Below are 20,035 nucleotides of genomic sequence, written 5' to 3'. Positions count from 1 at the left end.
TTACAATTAACTATTTTCATATTATTATAAATATGTATTATTCTTTATAAATAACCAAATTCAATTATTAGCATATTCTATGTTAACTTATTTATTTATATATATAACATTATCAAATAATATAAAAATATTGTTACAGAAAATTCGTATGTCTTTAGACATGTTGCACAATTCTAATAAGTACATAAATCATATATTATGCATTTTTATCTATAACATAACCCATATAGTGAGATACTACCAATAATAATACAATAAGTATTAAAAATCATAATTAATATACAACAATGTATCAAGTTTTATTAAAATCATATGTCTTAATTAGGTATGCTTGTGAAAAAAGTAAAACAATTATAATCACCCATTCAGTCTATTTGCATCGTTATTATTCTAAATTGAGTTATTTTTATATAAGCCATTATAATATTTGCCAATTAAACCGTATTTTGAAAATTTAGGGAAAAAATAATCATATGCCTTATTTTTAGTTTGCACATTATTTAATGAACTATTACAATTTATTTGTTTTCTATATATGACTCATGATATTATTTTATAGTTGCATTAAAACTGGAACTAACAAAACTAAAGTCTACTTAGTACTAATAACCACAGATCTTTTAAATAGGAACTAATATACGACATACCTTTAAAGTCTGCATTTTCATATTTGCATCATAAAACAAATATATGCATAATTATATATATAATATAAATATCAATTCATATAATTATCGTCACCAGTAACACCAATCCATGTAATGTATATATAATATTCATTCTTTACACAGTGGACATTTATTTTCCGCTTTTATTTCTCCATTCAGTTTAAATAACACCTCTTTTTTATTATTACTCATTTAAATAATTTATGTACTCTTTCTTATAATTAAAAATTTATTTAAACATAAAATTGTAGATAGAAACAATTCAACAGTTCATTAGTTAAATGACAAATACACAATCACGATTTGCTTAATTCGTAAAGCCTTTATAAATTATAAGTGTAAAAAATAAATTTATATATCCAATTTTTTTATAATTATTATAATTTTTTATACATTATTTAACATTTTCAAATAAAATTGTTATAGGTAATGAAAAATTCCCGAATGTTTTTTATATAAATATTTATAATTTTTTACATTAATATTTATTAATCACCATTTTAAAAAAAATGATATATTACAACGTTTTTTCTTTCTTTTTTTTAAGTATAAAAGAAATAGTACAACTATAAATGTGCGTAACAAAATTAAAATTGTTTTAAGTATAAATTTGTTTATTTAATTTCATAATTGCAACACCCATTTTTAATTAAAACAATTCCATATAAAAATAAAATTATATTTATCAATTGTCATAAAATATAATTCCGCAGATGATCTATATTTTTTATAAATATAATAAACAAAAATTAAAAAGGGCCATTATTTTTTTTTCCCGTTGATGGAACTATATAAATAATATAATTATAACCAAAATATCATTTTTTTATTAGTTCATATTTAAAAACAAATAATATTCAGCAATTTATTTACATATAATTTTTCCATATAATAACTTTTCCATATAAATATTTTTTGTGTTATAGTTACCCATTATTAATATTAGTATAATGTGTTGTATAGTAAATGCAATTCCGTTTGTAAAATTTTAATTAATGTAAATTATTATAAAAACGATATACCAAAAAATTGATTGACGCTAATATGTAATAATTTAATAAAAATTATCATGATAAATAACATTTTTTATCTTATATAAATGCATTATTATTTAATATTTTATATTTCTTAATTTTTTGAAAAAACGCACTGTTAAATATATTTAAATTTGCTAATTCAATTATCATATATAAATTAGGATTTACATAATAATAAACTTTTAAAATTACATAATACTTATAAATTATAATATAGACAAAATAAGGAGTATATTTTTTATGCACTATCATGTAATATATCTTATTCATTAATTTTAAATATATAATATTATTCCTATATGAATAAAAATATATATAATATATACATTTATTTTAATATAAATTTAATATCACCATTTATTAATTCAAATCGATTGTAATATAATTAAATTTGGATTAAAATATTAATAATTCATATTAATCCCAATCCTTTTATACATTTGTTTTCATTTTATTGTTTTTGATACTTTTTAAATTTTATATTTTTATATATGTCATATTATCATTCTATATATGAATACAAAATGAGCCTAAAATCGGGGATTTTTATGAATATATAACAATTTAAGATTATATATGCTGGATTATATAGTTAAAATAATGGAAATAAATAAGTAAACAAATAATATATGTGTATATATACATTTTGGTATCATATAATACACACATAATAACAAATATACTCAAGACAAAATTTAATCTTTATCAATAAACTTTGTGTGCTTTTGGGAATGTTCAAAAAAAATGTCATTGTGTGAATTCCCACCAGAAGAATTGAGACAAATATTCCAGAAATATTTAGATGAATTAAACCGCATATTTTATTATTATATAAATATATCATTAATTTATACAATATCTCATGGAAATAATGATAAGGATATAAAATATTATGTACCATATTATGAAAAATTTTCACGAAAATATAATGAAATAGCAGAAAAATGTAATTTTTATAAATGCAACAAATATTGTAAAGAATTATATAACTTGGGAAATGACTATTATAATGCTCGGCGTGAGTTTATTCTACGTAATAGCGATTATGTAAATAAAATACCAGGACTATCAACAATACCAAATTGTTCTAATTATAATAATAATGATGATGAAAGCTTGGAATGTGTCGACATGAAATACTTGAAACAGGAAAATAATACAAATGATAAACTACACTACTCACGAGTTTTATTTTCATTTATATATATACTTATTCCTGTTTTGTTATTAATAATTTATAAGGTAAAAATAATCATACTTCAAAAATTATATATTTTTATTTGTTTTTTTTTTTATGTTTATTCGATCCTTATATATTTATATATTTTTTTTTTCATAATAACAGTTTAGATCCTTTGAAATTTGGATGAAATCTATGTTTAGAACTGGAATCCCACTTACAGACAAAGTAAAAGAAACCTCTCCAGAAGAAACAAATGTTATTGAAAACGATACTGAAGACGAAAAGAAGGAAAATCAAGTGTCGGAAGAAAATGAAAAAGATAAAAAAGGTGAAGATCCTGAGACTCAAATAATAACGAATATAACACCAGCAAATACATGATTATTTGCATAATTAAAACTCATAACTTTTATACAATTGTGGATTAAAATCTTATGTTTTTTAATTTTAAACAAGGCCTAATTCCATAGCTCTATAAGAGATAAACTATTTATATTTAATAAATAGTATTAATCAATTTCTCTTGATTAATATAATATGTTAAAACAATCCGAGTATATATCCTTCCCGCATATTGAATCACAATTTCTATTATTATACACTAGGCAAATAATTAAAATAATTGTGATGTAATATTAGGATACCTTTTTAAAAATAAATATAAATTTATAACTGTAACAATGCTTTCGAAATTAGCAGAAGATGCTTAATTTTAATTATTAGTTTTTTAATTTTTTATTCAATATTTAAATTTTTGACCCATAAAAATTTGATGAGCATAGTATTGAAATATAATAAGAAGAGGCATATATAATTGCATGTTACAGTATCTGTAATGTTTATGAATTTTATATATTGTAATAAATTTATAATTTATGTTATATGTTAGATATATAAAACTCATATATATTAAATACATTTTTGTTTAGTCATAATTTTATTAATTCATTTAATTAACTTTTTTTATTTTAATATATGCTTTTTTAAATTATTTTATTTTCCATGAATCATAGATGCATGACTCATTGCTTCTATTTGTATGATTAAAACACGAATTCCAATTTTCAAGTAGTAATTATAATTATTCTACTACTAACAAACGTGTGTGCACGTCCAATTGCGTAAATACGTAATATCGATATAGATAGGCATGATAAACTATCAAAAGACAATTTTATTAAAACATCAAGGATGCATACTTATTTATGCATATTCTTATCATACACACATTAAAAACAAACGCCATGGATTAATATAATAAATCTAATATTATAAATTCTAATAAATAGCGAATTCAAACATTTTAATATTAAAATTGAAAGAGAGAGGAAGCAGTATTTATCCCAGATAATATATACAAATCAATATTTTGCAAAAAGCAAAAGTATCATATAATATTGGCATATCATTTATCTATATTTTTGTATTTTGAAATAACATTATGATAAATTAAATAAGAGAAATAAGTTTAACTAAATTATAATATTGTAAATAAATTTGTTTTGTGTTTTTGCATCCTCATATTATTTTTTTATACTTATTTTGTAAATATCCATATAACTGTGAAATTTTCTATAAATATATACTCGAAAATGCCAAGTTATAAATGATAAATAAACCATTATTGTAATATTTTATTGTTACATATATAAACAAAAAATAAAGACAACTATATGGGTCTATATAAATTTTTAATATAATGCAACATTTTATAAAAAAAAATTTTATAACAAATAAAAATATTTATATTACATTTTTTCTTTTATTTTTAATTTCAACATTTTAATAATATTTATAACATTTCAATTACATATTATTAATTAAATTTATAACGACAAATACTCCTTAATCTATACCACCACCCATAATAATAATACACAATTACACATTTATTTATCTTGGTTGCATATATTAAATCATTTGTTTTAATTATTGTTAATTGTACGATCGTTGAAAAAGTATTATATTAAAAATTATAAATAATATAATTGTTGTTTTCTCATTATATACATAAAATTTTTAATGATGTTATATATGGAATTTGCAACAAATATATTTTGTTCAATTTTTATTTGATATTTCGAAAATAAAATAATTTTTTTTTAAATCGATCATTTCAAAATTTTTTAAAGACATATAAAAGTAATTTTAACTGTTTTATATTTTATGAAAAATTAATGTGTGTATAAAACAAATGTATATTAAATTCCACAAATAGTATATATATCCATATATTTATAAATAGCTCCTTTATTATATTAATAATTATGTGATATATATTGAAATTTTATAAGATTAAAAATCAAACATCATTACTAATTAAGCTATAAATGAAATATGTATACTAATATATTAACCATTTAATAATAAAAGCGTTAAATCCATTGAAATAAAATAGACCAAATAAAAATGGCATGAAAAAACCTACAAACATGTTTCCATATTTTCTCATAATATATGTATTCCTATGCTTTAAAAATGTAATAATTTAAAAAAATAATAAAAGAATCTATTAATATACACTATTCATAATTGTATGACTATACATAATTTTAATATATATATATATATTTGTCTTTTCCAATCCTTTCATTTTTTTTAAGACATCATTTGCTATTTCTCCTGAAAATGAAATAAAAAATGGAGGCAAACTATTGCTAAAAAATGATAACCCTGTAGAGGAATTAAATACTAAAGAAATTGTATCGTCCCCAAGTGAATATAACATAACAAATCAATGTAACCAAAATAATGATAAAAAGGCAAGTACTTCTGAGGAAATACAAAAAAAAATATTTGATCATAATCATAAATTAAAAAAAAGCAAACCACTAGGTATAATAAAAAAAGCTTTTCGAAAAATATTTATTATAAAACCATCTATGAACAATTTAATAAAAAAAAATTCAAACGATGAATCTGATGATTTAGAAGATGATCCAGAAGTTATTCCATACTCTAAGGAAATCGAATCAGAAATTGATGCACTAAAAGACAATGATCATAAAGAGAATTTAGATAATCAAAAGGAGATAATTGATGCATTACATAGAAAAAAGGATAACCCAATTCAAATGTATATGGATGGTAAGAAAAAAATATTTATAAAAATATATACTCAAAAAAAAAATTGAAACAATATTAAAATAAAAATACAATATAATTATTAGATAATGCAGATGACAAGCACGATGCCTATTCCTATAGATATGACGATAAAAATGATGTCGATGATGATGATAAAGATGACGACGATTCCGATAATGATAAAGATGATGATGATGAATATGTCTATGATGACGATGACAAATATGTTTATGACGACGACGATGACGAATATGTTTATGACGACGACGATGACGATGATGAATATGTTTATGACGATGACGACGATAAAAGTAGGGTGATAAAAAATAAAAAAAGGAATAATCCTTCTTCATTTGGTGCTGAAAGAGATCCCATGGTTGAACCTTCATATAAACCAACAAAAATTAGAGATAACCCCTCATATATAAAAGATAAGAACAAAAGAGAAAATCCAGTTGTAGTAATAAAGAAAGGTGATGATGAACGTTTAGTTGAGTATGATTATGATGATGAGCCAGATATATTGACTAAAATACGCAGCCTTAATAAAATAGATGTAACATTAAGAGATAAATTATATGATGAAGCTGAACAACTTTTATTCGAAAGAGTAATAGCCCAAAAAGCACCGATAGACAAACATGATGTTGTAAAAAAAATATTAACTACATTGGACAGAATTCTAGTTCCTGCAACAGCATTTCAATCTGTTATAACTATAATAGGAATAATAGTATTATTTGCAGCTACTGGTTGCTGATAATTTGATTAAGAATATAAAATATTTAATCTGAAATGAAAACGAAATTATATAACAAAATTATATCTTTAAATAAAATTTAGAACTAAGAAAAAAATCAATAATATCCTAAAAATATTTTTTAACATCATTTATAATATTTATGCTTTTGTAATGAATATAAAACCAAATATTAGAAAATTCATCAAGAATGCAAAAGGTTTGACCAACAATTTAGCATATAAAACATTTTTTGTAATTATCTATAAATGTCTACTCATTCTTTTTATAAATTTTAATATTTATATCCATTATAATTTTTCATTTTAACCATTTTAGCTAAATATAATTAAATGACAGTGGTGTGTTTAATATGCTGCATAATTTTTGAAAGAGATGGATATATAGATTAAATAGGAAAATCCATAAACAGGAAAGAAGATAACATTGTAAAATGAGTAGCGCATGCTTGCACAATTCTATTTGAAACATTTTATATTCTCATAAAGTTGTTTCCTCGTTTCTTTATTAAATAATTTTAAATTCCCTTTTGTTTAATTTTATGTGTTTTATTTATAAGGTGTGAAAGTATATTTTTATATAATTCAAATTAATAAAACATAATATATATTTCATTTATTATGTATAATAACTTAGAGACAACTTGTTTTGTTCCTTCCTTCAAATGAGGTTAATTATTTTGTCCACTTTTTTATGAAATTATATAATATTATTTATTACTTTTTTTAAAGCTTATGAAAAATGTTATTTTATTAATTTCAAGTTATATAAATTGGAAAGACGGTAAAACTATATTTTTTTTATTTTATGTTGATATTTAAAAAATATATAATAATCAACATTTCAATAGATGTGTATAATAAAACAACCAAATAAAAAAAAAAGAGTAACATAACTATTATAATATATTTGAGGTTGGATTGATAGATAACATGTCAATGCCAAAGTAATAATAATTTAAAGCATAAATATAGCAGGATAAAATTTATAAAAAACTTAAAATTATTTATACTTTTTAATTACACCAATTTTCTATAAAATTATAATGCTAACTTATAAAAAACACCACAATTTTTGTAATAATATATTAAACAATTTAAGTATTATAAATATATAAAATTAAAAATATATTTATAAAATAAAATTAAAGTAATTTATTGGTTTTACAACTAAAAACATTGATTGTTCTATCTCAAAAATTTAAATGTGTATATTTAAAAAAATAATGCATTCATCACCTAAGGATTAATTATTTGACCATCCATAGTAATATTCTTTTACTACCACCATAACGCATTTATTATGTTCCAAATTTTATTTAATTATAAAATATATAAATATTTTTTGTAATAAAATTATTATTTTTTTCCATAATTTTATAAAATTTAAAGAAAAAAAAATTATTTGACTATAATATATATATAACCGGCTTAATATATTGTTTTAAATATTTATATACATCTAATAATTGTTTCGATATTATATATAATAAAATAATATTACTAAATATATTAATACATATTTCTATTCCAATAAAAAATTTCAAAAAAAATGTCATAATATTAAGAAAAAAAAATTTATATTACAATTATTTAAACATTTTTTGTTTTTCTTTATATATCTACACATTTATATTAGTTGGAAAATCCCAAATTGTCAAAATAGATAAATCCATGCTATCAAAAATATATTCGTTTTGTTATATTTTGAAAAATAAATATAGACATTTTTATTAATATTTGCCTGTTTTTTACATAATATATGGAATGAAAATAATTAATTTATATAATATATGTTATAGAAGTGCAAATAGGTAATACACAGATTAAAATTGCTATTTTTTTGCTCGTTATTATATTTTTTCTAAAATACGATGGATGGAATCACAGAAAATGCAATAGACTTAGCAAATATGGTATCGGACCCCCATAACAATGTTGCTATTAAAAACATCACTAATATTCTAAACAACGATTATACTTCATCTTTCATAATAATGATCTTATATGCTATGATGTTTGCACATATGTTCATGACTGCCCGCAGCATATACACCGAATACAATAAGGTAATAGAAATAAAATAATAAATACTCTAAAAATTATAATAATAAATAATAATCAATAAATTAACCGATAAAATCCAAGACATGAAAATGCATATTTTAACTCATACTTTGATGAAATAATGTCTTTGGCATCTTAATATACACCAAACTCATAGATATTCCTCTTTTTTAATATTTTTTACAAAAATTATATTCACATTTATTTATTGTTCTTTCTTCATTTATTTTATTAGGAAAGACAAAACAAATCTATTGGTAATTATGATGAGAACAGTGATCAAGATAGTGATGACGATCAACCATATGATTATGAATTAGGGAAATACAATGATGAAAAATCAATACGATGGAAAAAAGGACAATGGAGAAGATGGATTTATACTTTGGAACAAGATTGGAATGCTTTTAATATAGAAATGAATAATGAAGAATATGAGTGGATTAAAAAAAAAGAAAATGATTGGAATTTATTCTTAATAGAATTAGAAAATAAATGGAATCATTATAATAAGAATCTCGATGATGAATTTGAAACTAATGTTATAAGCAAATATTCTAGTTGGGATTCTAAAAAGTGGATCGATTGGATGAAATCTGATGGAATTCGTTTTATTTATATGGAATGGAAAAATTGGGTTCTAGAAAGCCACAACGAATTTTCTGATAATTTTGTAAATAAATGGATGAAATGGAAAAAAAATAAAATCTTATCATGGTCCAAGCTTGATTGGAAACGTCAAGAATCACAAAAATGGGATAAGTTTGAACAAAAACGTTTCAAAAGTCTTCATTACTTAGATAATAAAAGATATAATGAATTTATAAACAGAAAAAAAGACGAACAAAACCAATGGAATGAATGGGTTAAAACAAAGGACAATGAGTTTGTTGAAAATATATTAAATAAATATTTAATGTGGAAAGATGGTAAACATATCTTATATAAAGAATGGGTAGAAACTTTTATCACCAAATGGATAAATCAAAAACAATGGAATGTTTGGATTGCAGAGCAACAGGCACTTTCATTGGAAAACGAATCTGAACAAACCACAGAACAACAGGAAAAAATACACCTTATTTCTCCACTACTCGAAAATTGATATATTATAATATTTGTTTATATTTCATGTGTAAATATATATGCATATATTTTCATTTAATACACATTTCCGATTTATAGTTATAAATTAATTCACACATTTATGTATACTAAAATATAAATGCTCATAACATGTTTTTTAATTTGTTTTTTTAATGTTACAATTTCTATACCACTATACCGATATTTTTAGTACTACATAATATTCACCTTTAAATCAAAAATATATATTTGATTTTAACTTTTTGTCAAAACATTTGTATGAATACTTTTATCTTACACATTATTTAAATAAATAATAATTTATATTAAATATGATAGTCATAAAATCATAGCGATAGTTAAAAAAATATAAAACATCGAAATATTTAATGAGGGCATAATAAATTGTCATTATTATTATCATTATCATCACAGTTGTTATTATTCATATTATAATTCATGTATGTGTGACTTATCAAAAATATATAGTAAGAGAAATTATTATACAAATAATACCTTAATTATTTGCTCATTCTCACCACATTAATTTTATTGTTGGTTTTATATTTTTAATGAATATATGCCCTATACACATATAAACCTATCAAAATAAATACAAATTTTTATTACTTGCTTTCTTCTTTTTATTTAGATCTATAGATAAGTTAAAAATATAAAATGAATGGTTTTTTTTTCATAAGTATACAAATAAAATTATAAATAATTTTTATATATTATGTGTATAGGTTATTTGTTATCAAAAATGTTGCGATGTAAAATAATATTTAGATGTTTGAATTTAAAAAATGCATATAAAGGATTAAAATTTTTAATTAAATAATGAACTATATTTTTAGTATCTTTTCTTTTATTTCTATTATATAGGTTGTATTTTTCTATTTATATTTATATCAAAAATTACGTGATTATTTTAATTTTTCTGCATTGTTTGCCTTAGATGCATCTATTATTTTGATTTTATAGTAGATTTGTATTCCACATAATATAAGATTTATGTGTGTTTTACACTATACGTTGGATATATTTTTTGGTGTGTTTTTATTTTTTGGTATAATTTTTATTATTATTATTATTTTTTTTTTGAGTTTTTTACCACTGCAAAAAATATAAAATTTGAATCTAACTAGAACATATCGCAATGTGCTTATAAATTATTTTTATTTAGATGCGTGCTTTCATAAAATGTAGGCACTAATATGTGTAATTTTATTTAATCGATATATTTTTTTTTTCTCTTTTTATTTGTGCATATAGAATGTATAAAATCAAAAAAAAAAAAACCCAAACCTATTCCATAAGCATATAAAAAATTTGCGCATTATATAAAATGACACATTTTTTTGCAGAATGAATACTTGTGATATCTGTTTTTTTTAATTTATAATGACACAATTTATTCTATGAATTTAATTATGTAAATATAATATTTTATATAATCGTTTTTAATCCTTTATTTTTCTGTACATCGTGCTGTTCTATGTGTGCATTTAAATGTGTACGCTCATAATTTATACTTTCACATTTTTATTTTAGTTAATTAACTTTTCAACAATATTTTTTTATTTTATTTCCGTATAAGTTTTTAAAGGTTGAAATACAAAGTATCTTTTAGTTATAATTTATACGACAAAATATGTCGAATCAGTTAAAAAAAATATATAACTAATGAATTAAAACTTATATAATAAACTGTTTCTAACTTATTTTTACTATATCATATAATTTAATCAATAATTATTATAATAAATTTTATCATAATATTATAAAATATATTAAAAATGGATCCATATTATAAGCAATTATATGAATCTTCTCACACCACGCAACTTGATCGCCCCCATTTTACTCGTTTTTCTCCTTCTTATTCACCCAATCCGTCAAACCCTCTTTATGATAATCCAGATCAAAGGTCAAATGAATCTCAAAGAGAATTAAGAATAAGAAGATACCAACCTAAGCCTCAAAGACTTGGTATTCTTGGTGCTCTTGGCGCTCTTGGTGCATCACTTATACAATATGTACCCAATGGTGCAAACATATTTGGTAACTTTTCACCGGTAATATAAAAAATATATCTATTTTCCTCTTACTCTTTATATATATGTAATATGATTTTTTCATAAATTCTCTCTTTATTTTTACACATCAACAATATACATGTATATTTTTTTAACCTCATTAGCTTCAAGTAAATTCACACGAATATGGTGGCCCCCCTAATTCAACGATAGAATATTATTTTGTTGATCCATTAAAAACTGAAGAATGGAAAGTAAATGAATGGGAACAATGGAAAGAAAAGATAGAAGCAGAATGGGATAAATTTAAAGATATTGTTGAAAAAGAAAAATTAGTATGGCTAGGAGGAAAAGAACACGATTGGTCTGAATATATGAAATATATGGAATATAAATGGACACATTATAGCCCAGAATTTGAAAAATGTATAAAATCAGATATTTTAAAAAAAAATCGAGCATTAGATGAACGTGAATGGGATGAATGGATGAGAACAGAAGGAAAAGATTTAATCAAAAAAGATTGGAATGATTGGTTATCTGATAATGAGTCTTATCTAAATGTATGGAGTATTCATGAATGGCTAAAATGGAGAAATCAAATAATAAATAAATGGCTAGATTCTGAATGGAAACGCGAAGAAGATGCTTACTGGGCAAAATGGGAATCTACGTGGGTTAAATGTTATGATTTTGAAGAAAGAAATAATTGGGTTACCTGGAGAGCCAGAATAAATAGAGAAATGGTTGATTGGAATAATTGGACAAAGAAAAAAGAAGAAGAACTTATAGATCATCAATCAGGTTCTTGGGGACGATGGAAAACTGAGAAACAAACCTTATTTGACCTATGGGTAGATAGATTTGTTGATGATTGGATTAAAGAAAAACACTGGTTTATATGGACAAGTGAAAGAAATGATTATTTCGCAAGAAACAGATATACAAAATTCAATTAAATCCTGTAAAAACTATTAACTAATCACGAGTTTTATTTTATGAAATATTGTCAAAACTAGAATAACAAAACTCCAAAAATTTAAATAAAATAAATACATTTATGTAATAATTTAATAACAACACCTTATATTATTCATTATTTTTAATTTTCATGATATATTTAAAATTAATTTAATTTAAATTTCAAATAAATTATATAATCAAAATGATATAATTACACATACAGAAAAAACAAAACATAAACCTCCTACACATGTTTTGAACATTTATATAATAAAATTATGGGAGCCCATATTATTACAATTTTCAAAAAATATATTGCCTCATATATTTACTATGTATAAGGGAACTACATATATCCGATACATATATATACATGCATATATAAATGTGTATGAATTGTTATGTGAAATAATTTAACCAAGACAAACGTTTTTAAATATATAAAATTCATATAAGCTTTTTCCATATTTGAATATTTTTAATTGATTAATATATCTATATTGCATATAATATATTAAATGCATATACAATTTTTTTTTAATTATTTTTTTATGGTTGTTCATAAAAAGAAAATCCACATATATATCTGTAATTAACATGATTAAATATATCCAAACGATATTTTGGATTCTTTAAAAGTAATTTATTTACTCCATTCAATTTATAAAATATAGTTAATTATTCAAATTAACACTCATACAATAATAAATTTCCTACTCATTAGTAATGTTTCTATAAATAATAAGCTAATAAAATATTTTATCAATATCTTACTAAATTATAGGAGGACTAAACCACTGTGTATTGCTAAAAAATAACGCAATTTATTTATGCCCTTAATTTGTATGTTCATATATATATATATATATATATATATACCCAAGACACATACAAAAATTTTACTATTTTTATTCCAATAAATATTACCCAAATTAATCTTGTTATTTCTCCCTTTTAAATAAAAATTTCAATTGTCTATTTAATAATTTTTTTACCGCATTACTACTCCTTATTATTATAAATAATGCTACACATTTTTGTTAATCTCTTATTTTATTCTTTTTGATTGTTGCAGCTTTTTTTATTTAAAAATATGAACAAAATTAATATATTAATTATATAATATTGGCACCAGTCAAAATAACAAACAAACATATTATATACTTTCACTATATTTATTATTACAATATTTCATAAGACTGGGAAATGAAAGCTTTTTTAAATTTTATTAAAAATAAAAACACCTTTACTTATTTATGAGACATTTTTATAATTAAACTTGTTATATATAACTAACATACCAAAAATATTTTAAGATCTTATTCATATATACTATATTATAAGACACATACTAGCCAGAAAGAAAACAATAACATTATGCATAAAATTGCCCCTCCAATATACATAAGCACTAAAGGAAATAATGCATATACAACACATATATTCCCTCAATCATATATTTGGGAAATTTTATTTTAATTTTTTTTAAAAATAAAATATATATAATCCATTGTAACAGCTTTATGCCAAAAAAACTAAATGTGAACATTTGTTTTTTTTATATAATATTACTATTTATTATTTTGCAGTTATATTGTACCAATATATTTTTTGTTGTGTATGAATTTTATAAATTGTAAAAACCTGTTCACATAAATATTTCACATAAATATATTTTTTTAATGTTATTTAATATGACATATGATAATGATGATAGTGTAAAATTAAATAATTCCAAATAAATAGAATAATTATAGTTACTTTAAAACTTGTAATATTAAACAAATTTTTAAATATGAAAAGTTTGCATTTGTTTATTTCTTGTAATAATTTTTTATATTTCCTTTTACATTCATTATATAATATATTTTATTAAACAATAAATATGTAGCCATTTCATTTTGTTATTTTACCCTCTTGTTTAATTTATAAACATTATAAACAGTATAATAATCCTATTCTATCATATTAGTCTCATTTATTATTACTATAAGTTCCATGAAACATATTATGAATTAAATACTTTCAAAACAAAGATAAATAAATTGAAATATTTACCAAAAATTTAGCATTAAGTACACATATATAATATTTATTATACTTAGCTAGTTATAAATTATTTGTCAATAGCAAGTGCGAATGCAATATTTTAAAAATATCTCTTATTAAATTTATTATTTTCTTATTTATTGCAGCAAAAAGTATAAAACAATAATTATTATATAGAGTATTAAACTATTGCTTATTAAAAAATATTATATAATAATTTTTTTTTTATATAATAATACAGTAGTGTTGTCGTTTTTCTTAATTATTTCTATCTTAAAACTTTTATATTGTTATCTAAAAAATTACCCAATATTCAATAATTATTATAATTTTTAATAATTGCTTTAAAATTGTATAAAACTATCCCGATATATATTATTATAAAAAACCTATAAATTTTAGTAATTAAATAATGCACTAATATTATTTAGCATGCAATCCAAAGAATACAAGAAAATGTTATCAATTATTTGCATTAAATTCAATCAATATAATAAAATATTAAGCAATTAATTACGAAAAAATAATAAAAAACTAATAAAACTAGCAAGTGGCTATAATAAGAAAGGATATATTATTTTTATATGCAGCTTCACTAAAAAAAATATATTAGATTTTTATTTAAGTTTATAATTAAAAAAATCTCTATATATAAAATATTATAACTTTTTTATCCTTTAAAAAACTATTTTTAATTACTATATATATATATATAATATTAAACAATGCTATTTTAATAATATATATTGTATTTTATTTTTTATCATAATGTTATAATAAATTCATATAATTATATTAATTCCGCTTTATAAATTTATTATATTTTTTATTATTATTAATATTATTATATTATAATTTTTTTTACTTAATTATACAAAAATGAAATTAACAAAAGCAATATATTTTATTGCCTTTTTATTGGCCATAAACGTAATAGTCCCAGGATCTAATAATTACGTACAAGCTAAAGCAGATGATTCAAACAATGGAGTAAAGAAGGATGGCAAACAGTCCCTTGGTGAAATGATTAAAAATAACAAAGCTGCATTTATATCTACATTACTTGCAACATTAGCATTAGCAGCTGGTACTACTTATGGTGCAATTCATTATCACAAACACGGTACTTTAGCAAACTTATTCGGAGGCGGTAAATCACGCAAAAAAAAACCCTTAAAAAAAGAGGACTATCTTAAAATCCCAAAAAGTGGACGTCCTCAAAAAAAAGCCCCACCAGTTTTAACTCCAGTTTCTGATGGACTTACAGCAATTACTATAATAGAAGGTGGCGGAAGAACCCCAGCCGCCCCATATACTGTAAAAATCCCTAAACCTGAAAAACCCGATAATTCCTATAAAATTGATGATTTGATTAATAATTCAAAGCATTAAAATTATAATAATTCAAGTTAAGTTAAATATTAGTATATTACCAATCTATCAGTTTAAATCTTTTTATTTTTATACAGAATATGTATGTTTAGATAAAAATCTATTTGATTTTTAAAAAAGCTAATATTTGATGCTTCAATTATAGAATATATATATATACTTCCGTTTTTTCATTAGAACGATATAATACTAAAGTTATATTAAATTAATGTTCTTTTTTCATTATCCGTTTTTTCTTGTTTATCATCATAAAAACTATTTTTTATTTTATGAATAATTCCATATAATTAGTATTAAGAAATACATTCAACATATAATTAATATGTATATAAAACATATTAAAGAATTTTTTTATAACAAGAAATCTCAATTCTAATAATATATTGTGTAAAATGCATTACATTGCATGCCTTTTTTATTATTGTGAAGAAAATATAATTTTAATATCGTTCATATTAATGATTGAAATTAATGACATTATTAAATAATTCAACACAAATATTATATTTCATTATCATGTTTTTTTTTCCTTACATCCCGATTTAAACATATATATACATTAATTTTTTTTGCATATATAATGGTGTGTCATTATAATAAACTATTAAAATTAAATAACTTTTAAACAATTGTTTGTTATGCATTAATAGAAAATAAAAAATAAAATCCACCATAAATGACTTAGAATAATAATTTATTTTTAAGTCTACCATTTTATAATTCTATAACCCCATTTTTCACAAACAAATCATAATAATAGTACTACAATTATCCTGCTATATTATTACCAGGTTCATATATCTATAAAAAATCCTTAAACCATTTTTTAGTTCTCCTTTGTCTGTCAATTTTATTAATTAATTTTAAAGTAGTAACACATGAAACCACCAAATTTACAAACATCAAATGAAAAAAATATTATCATGTTTTTTTTTTATTATTATTCAATTTGTATATATTCACCATAATTTATTATATATTAAAAAAAAAATATAAATGAAATAATAATAAAGTTTATTATTATAACCTTTTTATTTAATAAGGTATATTATTTTTCTATTATTAGTATAATTTTTTTTGTCGCAGGCAATTTATTAATAGGCAATTTTTTTTTTTTTTTTTAATTTTACATAGGCAATATTTAATATGCAAAAAAAAATAATATATATTTTTTATGAACATTGGTAAATATTTTTCAATTAATTGATTTATTCATGCTTATAATTAATAAACAAAAATTATTGTTATCTATGTATATATTTACTACAAATATATAAACACACTTTTAAGCATTATACGACAATATGACCCTTCCTATGTATAGGAATTATAATAATTAACTATATTTATGTTTGAATATAATGCCATATAAAAAAGTGCTTTTCCTTATTGTCCTTGTTTTGGCATTAAACATACAAAATGTAGATAGTATAATAATTATTAGTCCTATATTAAATTTTATTGATAAGATTTTTGGATTTTCACGAATATATGGTGGAATTCGAAACATATTTAGGTCAAAAAAAAATGATTCTTCAAACAATTCACTCAACTTAAAAAGTTCTAATAAAACTGATGATAAAAATATTAAAACTTCAGGACAAAATGAAAGGAAACTAAGCGATGAATCCAACAAAGGTGGAAAAAATGGGAAAGACGGTAAGGATGAGCCTCCAAAACCTATAGTAATAGGACCAGATCACGAGTTATATAAAGAAATGCTAAGCCGTTATATCACAACTCAAGAAGAAATAGATAATAAACTCATAAAACGAGAAGAAGAAAAAAAAAAACAGGAAGAAATAGATAAATTATGGTATAATAAAATAAAAAACTTTTTTTTTAAAAAAAAAGAATTAAAAATTCCAAAAACATTAATGGAATATATATCCGATAAAAATCAAAAAATAGCAGATTTAGAAGTAGAAGCAGATGCTTACAAATCACAAGCCATAAAATATAAAGTCTTTTTTTTTGGATCAACTATATTATTAATTATGCTCAGTTCAATTCCATTCTTGCTATATAGTTTTGTAAACTATGTAAATGATGGTGATCTAACTAGCCGATTTAATAGAATATGGGATCCTGATTATTCCATTATGAAAGAAAAAGAAAAATATTATAATAGTTTTGATTATAAGGTTCTTAAACGTATTAAAAATTATCGAAGTTCTACCTATCTTAAAATGCTTGACCTTAACGTCTCACTATCAGAAATTGATGGCATTATGTACCGTAAGTTCAAACGTCTAATTTTTTATCTACCCATATTTTTAATATTACTATTATTTTATTATAATATATTTTTTATTATTTTTTTTTTAGTTCAATTATCTTTCTAGCATAGTAGTACGTACACATTTATGTACCAATAATCCCTCATTAAAAATTTAAGGTTTTATCAAAACAAAACCGAGTTAATTTACTTTCCAAGATGATTAAATAAAACACCATAATGATAGATATACAAAAGAGGAAAGCATATCACTATCTATATGCAAACACATATATATACTAAAGCCGTTCATTTGTTGGATCCCGTTTTAAATTAGTGAACATATTATTTATAATTCAAAGTCCGTTAAAAAAATGTTATAGATATTAACATATTTTGAAACCGTTTTTATATACCCACTTTATAAATATATTTACATTCCGCTCAATAAAACACAATAAACACTTGTTTATTTCATTTCTACTAATGGAAATAAACATGGTTTATTATATAAATGCAATTCATTCAGTTTGCCTAACGGATAAGTATACTACTTTTAATTAGCTAATTAACTATTATTTATAATATTGCTATTTGTGTTTTTACTTGGTCTACTGTTTGTTTGCATTATCGTTTTATTTTGTTTTTGTTTTTGTTTTTATATTATCATTATTATTTTTTTAATTTATTTACCATTTCAAACTATTTCCCGATTGTTGTTTATTTATTATTTTATTTATTAATCAGTTAATTTCATCTTTTTTTTTTGCAAGTAATAAAGTATCATTTATTTTCACAACCTTATTGTACTATAATAAATAGCAGTGCAATATTATTCCATATAATTATGTTATTTATTTTGTAAATACAAATTTAACTATATACACTACTATCCTTATAAATACAGTAATTTTACAAAAATAAAATATTTTGTTTAAGAATATAAAATTACAAAAATTTGTTTTTTTTTTTATCTCTTTCTTAAGTAATGAATAAAATTATTATATATTTCTTTACGAATAAAAAAGTATTAACACATTTTAAACTCACTATTTTTTTATGCAATTTGGAAATATATATACATTTTTATTCATAATAATAATATCAATTTGAAAGAGTACAAAATTAAACACAACAATGTTATATATCCATTCATTAATTTATTTATCCTTACATGATTAACGCAATAAATGGCATAGCCCACATGTTTATTATTTCGTGAATACCATAATGTATGCATCCCCATTTATTCAATTAATAATGCGACTAAATAATCAGTGATTTAAAAATTCTTTTCGATATTCCTTCATCAATTCATTTTCTTGTTTAATAACAAAATTGTGAAAAGGAAAATATAAAATGAAAATAACATCACAGAAATATGTACATATATAAATATATATGCCCTCTTGGGATTTTGTACAATTGTTATACTTAACCATATTTTATATATTTCCCATAAACAAAAATAGTATCACCCCTTTTTA

At 21.2% G+C, this 20,035-nt stretch overlaps 6 protein-coding genes across 6 annotated transcripts; all 6 read left to right on the top strand.

The window, feature by feature from the left end:
• Window positions 1-2,449: 2,449 nt before the first annotated feature.
• On the top strand, window positions 2,450-3,269 carry PVVCY_0502510 (PIR protein CIR protein; the record flags this gene model as incomplete). The annotated part of the gene is made up of 2 exons (XM_008627618.1): window positions 2,450-2,947; window positions 3,051-3,269. The coding sequence occupies 2 exons, from the start codon at window positions 2,450-2,452 to the stop codon at window positions 3,267-3,269; spliced, it is 717 nt and encodes a 238-aa protein (XP_008625840.1).
• Window positions 3,270-5,302: 2,033 nt separating this feature from the next.
• PVVCY_0502500 (conserved rodent malaria protein, unknown function) lies at window positions 5,303-6,735 on the top strand (the record flags this gene model as incomplete). The annotated part of the gene is made up of 3 exons (XM_037635047.1): window positions 5,303-5,368; window positions 5,492-5,975; window positions 6,161-6,735. 3 exons carry the CDS (start codon window positions 5,303-5,305, stop codon window positions 6,733-6,735), a joined length of 1,125 nt encoding a protein of 374 aa, XP_037490232.1.
• Window positions 6,736-8,608: 1,873 nt separating this feature from the next.
• PVVCY_0502490 (tryptophan-rich protein tryptophan-rich antigen) lies at window positions 8,609-9,906 on the top strand (the record flags this gene model as incomplete). The annotated part of the gene is made up of 2 exons (XM_008627616.1): window positions 8,609-8,803; window positions 9,037-9,906. The coding sequence occupies 2 exons, from the start codon at window positions 8,609-8,611 to the stop codon at window positions 9,904-9,906; spliced, it is 1,065 nt and encodes a 354-aa protein (XP_008625838.1).
• Window positions 9,907-11,686: 1,780 nt separating this feature from the next.
• PVVCY_0502480 (tryptophan-rich antigen tryptophan-rich protein) lies at window positions 11,687-12,885 on the top strand (the record flags this gene model as incomplete). The annotated part of the gene is made up of 2 exons (XM_008627615.1): window positions 11,687-11,965; window positions 12,091-12,885. 2 exons carry the CDS (start codon window positions 11,687-11,689, stop codon window positions 12,883-12,885), a joined length of 1,074 nt encoding a protein of 357 aa, XP_008625837.1.
• A 2,932-nt stretch (window positions 12,886-15,817) lies between these two features.
• Window positions 15,818-16,330, top strand: PVVCY_0502470 (early transcribed membrane protein; the record flags this gene model as incomplete). Its single annotated transcript, XM_008627614.1, has 1 exon — window positions 15,818-16,330. One exon carries the CDS (start codon window positions 15,818-15,820, stop codon window positions 16,328-16,330), a length of 513 nt encoding a protein of 170 aa, XP_008625836.1.
• Window positions 16,331-17,691: 1,361 nt separating this feature from the next.
• On the top strand, window positions 17,692-18,675 carry PVVCY_0502460 (conserved Plasmodium protein, unknown function; the record flags this gene model as incomplete). The annotated part of the gene is made up of 2 exons (XM_008627613.1): window positions 17,692-18,568; window positions 18,659-18,675. The coding sequence occupies 2 exons, from the start codon at window positions 17,692-17,694 to the stop codon at window positions 18,673-18,675; spliced, it is 894 nt and encodes a 297-aa protein (XP_008625835.1).
• Between the last annotated feature and the right edge of the window lie 1,360 nt (window positions 18,676-20,035).

This window comes from Plasmodium vinckei, assembly GCF_900681995.1.
Source record: "Plasmodium vinckei vinckei genome assembly, chromosome: PVVCY_05".
NCBI classification, from domain to species: Eukaryota; Apicomplexa; class Aconoidasida; order Haemosporida; family Plasmodiidae; genus Plasmodium; species Plasmodium vinckei.
The sequence above is the reverse complement of the archived record's forward strand: the minus strand, read 5'-3'. Positions and strand labels throughout refer to the sequence as shown.